Source organism: Microtus oregoni, unplaced genomic scaffold (genome assembly GCF_018167655.1).
Source record: "Microtus oregoni isolate MIOR12 unplaced genomic scaffold, Mior012 000006F_ref0000085, whole genome shotgun sequence".
Lineage (NCBI taxonomy): Eukaryota > Metazoa > Chordata > Mammalia > Rodentia > Cricetidae > Microtus > Microtus oregoni.
The window spans coordinates 59,257,368-59,267,351 of NW_024543065.1; the positions used below are offsets into that span (position 1 = coordinate 59,257,368).

Here is a 9,984-nt window from a genome sequence, read left to right on the forward strand (position 1 = left end):
AAGGTGTACATCACCGCCTGGCTGTTGGTTTCATGTCTTAAGAAAGGTCTTGTTTATGGACTTGAGAGAAGTGAACTAGACCTTCGACCCATATACCCAGCATCTGTGGAGACCTCCTATGTGCTGTCCCTGGAATAGAGTGGCACATGCCTTGCTCTCCTGTGATGTTAGTCACCTAAGGGACACCAAAACCAGACAATGCAAGGGGACTTAGGGAAAAGACAACAGGGTTTAGAGCCCAGTGCTCTGGTGGAAGCTTGGTGTGTTCTAAGATAAGAGGGGTCCAGGTGCACTGAGGTGTATAATCCATGTTTCATTGCTATGACAAAACACCCATGAAAGAGACACAGGAAAGAAGTTAACTTGGTTCATGGTCTGGAGTCTTGAAAGTCCAAGACAGAGCAGCCACATCCACCCAGTGCCTTGCCCTGTCTGAGCTCCTGGTGCAGAGCAGAAGGGCAGCGAGGGGTGGGGAAGGTGGGGCTGGGAGAAGACAGTAGGAGAGCAGAGGCTGCACATGCTTTACAGCCACACACCGTGCACTGCCTCTCACCTGCCACACTGGGACCAGGGCGCAAGGTGGGGTTTGGTGTGGCCTAGCCATGTGGACGCCATAGCAGGCTGCCCTTCTGATTTGGTGTTTTGGATGCAGTGTGGGGAATGAAGCATCGAATCTCCCAGCCAGGTGAAGGGCAAGCACATCAGACATGAGGGCAGAGCATTTGGAGGCCGGGTTCTCCCTGGGGTCATGCTTATGGGGAAGTGGTGCCGTACCTGGTACAGAGATGCTCTGGATGACAAACAGACCAGGGTAATGGAGTTCTGGTTTCCAGGCACAGAGTGGTCAGGGGACTGGCAGAGTCCAGAGACATGAGGGGAAGACTGGTGCTTCCCACATGGAATCCCCGTTTGCTTGTGGGAGGCTGAGGCAGGTGTGTCCCGAGTTAACTGTCCGGGATCCCTTTGCTCACAAAGGTAGAAATGGGTGCAGGAAGGGGCACTCTCCAGCTGCTGCATTGTGCAGCTTTCATTGCCCTCCATGTGTCCCAGCAGGAGCAGAAGCAGCTGGCAGGTGGGAGCAGCAGCAGGAGGAACCCTCTAGTGAACAGGCCTCACACCAGCATTGGACCCAAAGCCTCATGGGTAGGAAGTCAGACCTCCTTGGCACTCAGCAGTGCTGTAGCTCTTGGCCCTTGTGAGGCTCTTGTGTCTAAAGACGCCACAGCTCCCTGGACCTCTTTGTCAAACAGGTCCTGAAGTTTCTGTCCTGTGGGTCTGTCCCCTTTGATCTTCCTCAGACTCTGCTCCCTGCACTCTTGCTGTGACCTTTCCTTTCCTGCCCTGTCCCTGTCCAATGCTTCAGCCTGCACACATCAAGCTGCTTGCCTCATGACCACTCAACTGTCATTCTCCTGCCTCAGCCTTTGCCCCACTGCCTACTGCCTCCTTCTTCATCACTGTCCATTCAGAAAATGACCATGAGCCACTTGCAGTATGAACTTATAGTGTATTTCCTGCTGGCTTGGAACTCCCTGTTGGGACCAGGCTGACCTCCAACTCACACTGGTTCAACTGCCTCTGGCTCCATAATGTTAGGATTGAAAGTATTAAACACCACACCAGGCAGTTGTTAATGAATATTAACAATGCTTCCTACCAGGCCCAGGGAAAGGAGAATTCGCCATACATAGACATACCACACACACACTCCATTTTCCCGGTTATGAGCTCAAGATGAAGCTGGGTAAGAACCTGTCTGCAAAAAAAAAAAAAAAAAAAAAACAAAAACAAAAAACAGAAACATCAGTAAAGAGTGTAAGAGGTCAAGTTTAGCTGGATACTGCATATTTTTATCCCAGTACTTGGGAGGCAGAGGCAGATGAATCTCTGCAAGTTTAATATCAGCCTGTCTACAGATTGAGTTCCAGGACAGCCAGAACTATGTATAGAGACCTAACATAAAACACAGCAAGCAAAACAAACAGAATAACAACAACAGAAAGATGGAGTTGAAGGACGACTTCGACAGCAGGAGGACTTCAGGGTTAGAGTCAGCTTCAGTGGAGCCGTGAAGCAAGTGAAAGATGGGGGCAGTGACAGAAAGTCAGAGCAGGGTCCCCAAGATGTCCGTGGTCTCTGAACTGGCCAGACATACACATGACCCCTTGAGCTTGTAAATAAACAACAAGTTCCCCAGGGTGACGGGGTGACAGAGACCTCACTCTGGAGGCCTGATAAAGGGACCTGGCCCTCTCCTTACTCATCACTTCCTTGGTCTTCACATGACATGTGACCTTAAGCACAGCAGTAAGAAAGCGACCAGGCTGAGTCAGGGCTACTTGTTGACCAGGATCTTATCCTCTTGCCAAAACACACATATCCCCCCCAAGGGAGGTTCAAACAGTGTTCAGGGAGGGGCCTGGAGAGCTCAGACCCAGCCCCTCCCTGCCCCCTGAGCAGCCCAGGGCAGTTACAAAAAGGGGCCCGAGGTGGGTAGGAGCACCTGCCGCCATTACCATGAAGCTCACTGGTGCTCTCCTGTTGCTTGGGGCTGCCCTGCTTCTGACTTCAGGGGGAAGTAGGTACTAGGGTGTGGGTGACCTCAGGGAACTGGGTACTATGGTGTGGGTGTCAGGGATGCAGGGTCTCCAGGGCTCTCACAGCCTCACTCCCCAGGAAGGACATCTGTGTTCTGATGCAAGGTTTTCAAAGAAGGATCACCTTTGTATTCTAGATTGTGGCTTTTGCCCAGATTTGAAGGAGGAGCTTGCTCTTTTTCTTGGCTCATCTGTGTCTGACTATGTGGAATTCGTGAGCCAGTACAGGAACGAATCTGCCACAGTGGAAGTTCTTCAAAATCTGAAGATGTGTGCTGATAACAAGATGACAGAGGAAGACAAGGAAAATGTGCAGAGTTTGGTGGTGAGTTCTCTGTGTGTCTGGATCAGAGCCTGTGTGCCCACCTGCTCACCACAGCTAAGGAATGGAGTGTGTGTCTCTCCCCAACACTGCAGCTCCTCTGTGAATCCAGAAAGATGTCAGGAGGAAGGGGCAGGAAGGACTCTGGCTGTACAGCTCAGTCAAGCCAGACCAGACCTCCAGGACCCCCGTCCCCATGGTACCGTTGGCCTTCATCAGGCTTTCTGGCCCGCCTCCCAAGTCCAGCTACATCGGTGCCTGGCACCCCTTCTCCAGCCCAGATCTATTATCCTAACTTTTCAAGTCTACCACCGCACCCCCAAACACTCATCTTTTTTCTTGTCCCCTGGATCTCCGATAGAGATCCAAGCCTGGGACACACAGCTGCAGAATCTAATTGAATCCCATCTTGTCCTTAGAACTGTCAGGATTGTCACCGCCCCAGCTGCATGTCTCTGAGGTCATCATGTGACCGGGATCAGTTCATTGTGGGGCCACAGCTGCCCGCAGGCTCACCTGAAGTCCTGCCAGGCCCTCCCCAGCTGCTTCTCCATTCTGCCCCACATGTGCCCATGGTGTCCCGAGGGCAGGTGGCTCTTCCCATCAGGCTGGATTGGAGGCTGTTTACAAGGCTCACCCTGGTGTGGTGTGCTGGAGACAGAATGGAGTGGAGACTCCCTGGGCCAAGTCAGACCCAGGAGCTGTTGCAGACAGAGTGCAGGTCCCTCCCAAGTGGTGTCCCGTGTATGACTGCTGAGATCTCCCTCACCTCTGAGGCTTTGCCACCTTTCTCTTTGCCGGCGAAAATAGACGCTAACCTTCTCTGTTGATGATTCCATCTTTGCCAGAAAACCTGCATAGATGCGGCAAGCCCTACCCCTACTCTCCAGGTGTCTAAAAACAGGGTTCCAACAATAAAAGCCTTATAATTCACAGGGGAGCCTGCACCGTTTGGTTTTGAGATTGGGCATTGAGTCAGTTGGGACATATCAAGGACAACCAGTTGGACTTTGAACTGTTCCTGCTGAATTGCAGCGCTGCCAAAATGCCCCTGCAGAACACATTAGGGGATGTAGGAGACCACAGTCACCAGAGTGTCTGTCACTCTCATGGACCATGGTCCATAGGGCACATACATGACATCCTGGAATGAATTCCCCAGAAACATGGAACAGTGAAGGGCCAGAGAGGCCGAGTGTCTGCTGAGGATCACACAGGCTCCAGACAGCAAAATCTCTTCCTTCTTCCCACTACTTGGGTCAATGGCCAATTGTGTATGTATCGTGTGTGTAAGTTAAAATGCTCCTCTGGGCGTCTGGAACCATCTATAAAACCTGACTACAGCTGGGATGTGGGCGCTGTCTCAGGCTTCTGGGACCATGACTTACTTTGTTATTATATTTGTTTGGGGAAAGGGGATAAGTAATAGTGTGTGTGTGTGTGTGTGTGTGTGTGTGTGTGTGTGTGTTAAGGTCAAAGTGCTCTTTTGCCTTGCAGGTCCCGGGGCTTGAAATCCGGTTGCCAGGGTAGGGAGCAAATGCCTTTACCTGTTGAGCCATCTCCCCAGCCCCACAACTGACTTTGTAAAGGGTCAGTTCACACACATCTGAATAGAAATAAGGGAATACTATTAATGCCAATGTTATCAGGTGAACACAATCTTGGTTGCCTGTGTAATCTGATTTTGTAGCTTTGGAGAATATCTGAAATAAGGACTTTCTACACTTCTGTGATTGGCTACAGTCTTTTCCACGGCAATCACGGTACGACATCCCTTGTTGCAGGAGCTAGACCAGGACATCCGGCCACCAGCGAGGCTGCTTGCCAAGTGTCTGTTCATACCCATGTTCCAACTTTAGGGTGTTCTTCCAAGAAGAGGGTCATGGCTTGAGGATACTACATTACCCAGAAGGCTCAGCACTTTGCGTCCTAGGAGGCACTTCCGGCGCCTCTCCTAACAGGTATCTGTTTAGGCAATCTGAGAGTTTGAGTTTGTGCTGCCTCCTCAGGTCAGGTAACTCAGAGACTCAAGGAGACTCGAGAATACACCACCTAGATGACACCAGTACTGGACAGCACGGGCCAGCGGAACTTTGCTGGGTCTCAGCCCGAGCGGCTTCGCTCAGCTCCGAGTCTGCAGGTGACGGCCGCCCTGGCTCGGCCAGGGATGGTGCTGTGGACCCAGGCGGAGCTTGCAGACCGCCCTGTGCTCATCTGAGGTCAGAGGCAGCCCCTGCCCAGGTCTTTTCAGCCTCACCAGGCGGCATGGACTGGGCCGCCTGTTTGAGGGAGGTCCCAGGCTGTCACCCAGTGCAAGGGAGGCTCCAGAAGTTTTCTCTACAGAGAGACCCACGTGTTGAGAGGCATGGAAATGAGCTTCGGAAGAGATAGAGACGCAGAGGTTGAGCCCAGGGACTTTGATTCTGAGGGCGCTGGTGCCATGGAGAGCTAGAGATTATTATTTGTGTATGTGTGTGTGTTTAGCTCGAATGTATGTCTGTGCAGGTAACGTTGAGCGCCTCGGGAAACCGGAAAAAGGCTTATGTTCCTGGAGACTGAAGTTATGGACGATTGTGGGCTGCCATGTGAGTGCTGGGAATCGAAATGGAGCCCCTGAAAGAGGAACCAAACTCTTAACCACCGAGCCAACTCCACTCTTTTATACCTACAAACGAAAAGGAGTCTTAAGTCAATGGAAGGAAGGAAATGCTGTCAGGTGAAGTGGAAAGGTTGGCTGGATAATTTATTGAAAGTAATGTTAAGAGATAGGTTTGGGCCGTGCCCTGGTGATGCACACCTTTTAATCCCAGAGCTAGTGAGGCAGAAACATGCGAACTTCTGAATTTGAGACATGAGACCAGCCTTGTCTACAGAGGGTGATGGGGAAAGAGGGGGGTAAGAAAAGGGAAAAAAGTAAGAAAAGTAAAGAGAAAAGAAGTAGATTTGGGGCGTGTTAATTTCTGAACTGGTCTAGAGAACTCTGTGTGAAGGCATTGAGTGTATGTCCAGAGTTCAGGACAGAATGTCTGACTGGAGACTCCTATTTTGGTGACCTATATGTAGACAGAAGTAGAATTTAGTTCTATTTAGGAAAGGAATAATGTGGACCGTGGCAGCATTGCTGGGAGCAAGGGATATCCTCCCCCATTGGATTAGGAACCCTGAACTCATCTCTCAGACTGAGATGGGCATCACAAAGACAGACAAGGTGAAGTCATGTTCATGGAGTAGAACTGTCATTGGCAGGGGACCAACGCTGCCAAGAGACTGGCTATGAGATGGGTAGGAAAGCAGAATAGTAAAGGTGACAGTGAGGCAGGGACCTGTATCTGTGACCACGCCCCACACTTTTGTGGCAACCCTGCTGGGTCCTGGAAATCTTCACTTGGGCTGGTGGGTAAATGAGAGGGTTAGGGATAACTACAAGACCAGCAAAGCAGGATTTTGATGGCTGAGATAATGGGGGACAGCCTGTGAGCAAGGCAAAGTTCCCCCAACTACTGTGCACCAGGACGGGTCTGATACAGGATGGCATCCAAGTTACACAGGCCATGTGTGCAGGATGCCTTAACCTTAGGTGTGAGCCGCAGGGTAGTGTATCAAAGGAGATGAAAAAAAGTGGGAAAGAGTTGATCAACAGAGTGATGTTCTTGAAGGGGGTGTAAACTGTTATTCCCAGAACCAGGAGAGGAAAGGAAGCCTGGATTTGTGCAGGTAAGGGCAAGCAGATTGTGGAATGTAGACAGTCAAGCAGTAGGCTGAGACCTTCATATCATACCCACTGTTTAGATGGTATTTATCTGCTCCAGTGGCGACAGGATGACCAATGAGAGAAGGAAGTTAGGGCAGCTCTGGCCCCCACCTTCTCTTCTCCTACGAGGGTATGCATCGTCACAGTGGCATAGGTAGCTGCTTTGCAGTTGTTGGATAAACCGAGAGTAGAGATTCTGTTTAAGGGAATTTCTCTCATCACCACAGTAGGGCAGTGTGAGCTTTCAGGATGTGACCCTGGACTTTCCTAGAACGAATGGAAGCTTCTGGATGAGACACAGAGGGGATAACTTTGCCTTGCAGCCAGACTGGGTCAATTCTCTGCACTTCCTCCACCTCCTGGCCTGGGCTCTTTCCCTTTTTCCCAGGAGCTACTCTGCTTCTCATGGTCATCTGTAAATCCTACTTCCTTCTTGGTTTTCTTGCATAGGTGCTGTGGGTGGCAAATGGGCTGAGTATTTGCTTATCTTATTCAGCTACTCTGGATAGGAGTCTTCAAAGACCCAGAGATCCACCAGGCAGTTCTTCCTTCACCCTGGCAGAACCACTGACTGAAACTGTTCCTCCTGCCCGCATCTGCCACTCCCCGCCTGCTGACATTTTTGTCTTACCTGATTTCAGAGACCAATGGGCTCTCCCTCATTTTCTCTCTCTCCAGTACATGCTAGGCAAGTGTTCTACTGCTGAGCTGCATCCCCAGCCTTTAAAGATGCCTTCTCATTGCTGGTTTCCTGTCTAACGCTATGTAGGAGCAGGGTCACCTGTTCTGTACTGTCTACTTTACCTTCATTATCCTCTGAATAGGACCTGTGCCTTCCAGGATTCAAGTACTTGTCCAGCTGGAGGAACAAGCCTGGGTGACTGAAGGGGCAGATGTGACCCCAGGTCTATCAAGACAGCCCTGGAGGAGGGCTAGCTCTGGAAAGAAAAGAGTGAGGGTGGTTGTGTGTCAGGGCTGGCTTGTGATTGGTACCAGGAACCTCCCCTCTGCATTAGCCAGTTTAATGAGTAATAGCAGAGATAAGTCTGAAGGGAGCCTTCGTGATACAGCCATCAACCACAGGCTCACAGCCATCTGGACATCCACACTGGAGACGTGAGCTGTGGGTGACAGGTATGTGAGAGCATCAGTAGCTCCATTGCACTTTTAATCCAGACAAAGCCCTTTACACAGTTACATCACTATTGGTACTTATGGCTGAAGCTATCCCACCGCTAAAAGTCAGCATGAATCAGGTTATTCAATACTTAGAGAACCCTGGCATGTTCTACCACATATGTTATCTCTGGAGGATAGCAGACAAGGAGTAAGCCCATTACAGTCTGCCACAAATACATTCATACTCTGGTTTTGATTAATAAAGGCGGAGGGCAGCAAATCCAAGAATATCAGCATCTAAGTGTGCTTCTAGAATGCTCTGCTCACTGTAGCTGTGAGAGGTGAGGGTGCACACACAGTCTCAGGCCTTCCCTGGTTGTTTCTTTTGATACTCAGAGCAATAGCAGATATTCAAATGAACTGGATTCCCTGGACTATGTGGGCCAGAACGAGGAGAAAATAAAGAGATGCTGGTCCATGTATGTAACCTGGGACTCAAAGCCAATATCTATTGCCCATGATGTTCTGTGTCCTTCAAAGTAGGCCTCTCTCCCAAAGAGGGTAGGACAATAGTGCATTTCCCAAACTTTCTTGTGTTTCAGTAGAGAGGGAATCCATATTTTTTTGTGCTTTTAATCATTCTGTTTGTACTAAACCTTTTCTTTTATTAAAGTTCACTTCAGGTTGAATGGATGTTCCCTGTGCTGTGTGTAGTTAAAGTATAAAATGAGTTTTATGAACTCATCCTGCAATCTCGATGATGAATATCTTCATAGCTCCTAATATTCCTTCCTTTTACTTCTTAGCACATGTTTTTTTTTTCTTTTTTCTTTTTTTGGTTTTTCGAGACAGGGTTTCTCTTGGTTTTGGAGCCTGTCCTAGAACTAGCTCTTGTAGACCAGGCTGGTCTCGAACTCACAGAGATCCGCCTACCTCTGCCTCCCGAGTGCTGGGATTAAAGGCGTGCGCCACCACCGCCCGGCTTAGCACATGTTTTAATTTTTAGTTAACTTATTAATTTTTAAAAAATATAATAGTACTTTGCATGTACACCTGCATACCAGAAGAGGGCATCAGATTCCATTAAAGATGGCTATGAATCACCATGTGGTTGCTGGTAATTGAACTCAGACCTTCTGGAAGATCAGCCAGCACTCTTATCCACTGAGCCATTTCTCCAACCCCTTCTCCACCTTTATAATCTGTTGGAGCCCGTGTGGGTCCAATACAGATTCCCTAACTGGACTGGAATGGAGTTATGAGGAATAAATCAGACATAGCTTAGACAGTCATCATGGAAGGACAAGATTGCTCCTTTATTCTCCCAACACCTTATATATCATCACATCAACTGAGCGGGAAAACACATTAGGCTGTCTCCCTGGCAACCAGGTGAATGGGCTCAAGTCACATCCGCATCTGCCTGTATGCTAGCAGTCACGTAGGCCATGAATTAGCATCTCTATAAGACATTTTCAAAGGGAGGGTGCCACACCAACTCCAAATTTCAAAGGGAGGGTGCCACACCAACTCCAGTGTCGTCTGTGTGACATGACATATGTCATTATGCCGGACGGGAGCTACGTGTCCCATGGGACTAGGCTTCCTGGAGGTCAATGGCAGACAGCCTGGTATTAGCCACAGCTGAGGCATAGACGGGTTTCTCGATTAGCTGGCTATGCGGGATAGGGAAGCACAGTATGGGAATGTATAAGACTACAGCAGAGCCTTTGTCATACACAGGGTGTATGATGAGCAAGGGAATAGATGGGTTAATGTTGATGGACAAAGACTGTTATATTATACTTTAAACTTTATGGATAGGCTTGCTAGACCCCAACCCCCATGATGTCTGCTGCATAAGAAGGTACTAAAAAGTATAGTTCAACAGGTGCAGAGAACTGATTAGGCATATTTGGTCACTAGATGAAATAAAGGGTTAGGAAGAGGAAGGGCCATGATAGCGATAATAAGACAGAAACTTTCTATTCATAAGATGAAACCACTTGCCTGAGGTTTATGTTCTCAAGGACAAGATTTCCTCTTCTAAGGATGTTTTATGTCTAAAACCTGTTCCTGATAATGTACTTTTCTTAAATATTGCTGATGTGACTAAAAGAAGCTTTCATACTGTGCCAACTAATGATATATGACCTTCTGATTTGTTCTTTGTTTGAATACTATATAATGAAAAC

At 48.9% G+C, this 9,984-nt stretch overlaps 1 protein-coding gene across 1 annotated transcript; it reads left to right on the forward strand.

The window, feature by feature from the left end:
- The first annotated feature begins 2,517 nt into the window (after positions 1 to 2,517).
- LOC121449133 (major allergen I polypeptide chain 1-like) lies at positions 2,518 to 7,588 on the forward strand. The gene is made up of 3 exons (XM_041653361.1): positions 2,518 to 2,578; positions 2,735 to 2,922; positions 4,779 to 7,588. Exons 1-3 carry the CDS (start codon positions 2,518 to 2,520, stop codon positions 4,875 to 4,877), a joined length of 348 nt encoding a protein of 115 aa, XP_041509295.1. The 3' UTR covers positions 4,878 to 7,588.
- The last annotated feature ends 2,396 nt before the right edge of the window (positions 7,589 to 9,984 follow it).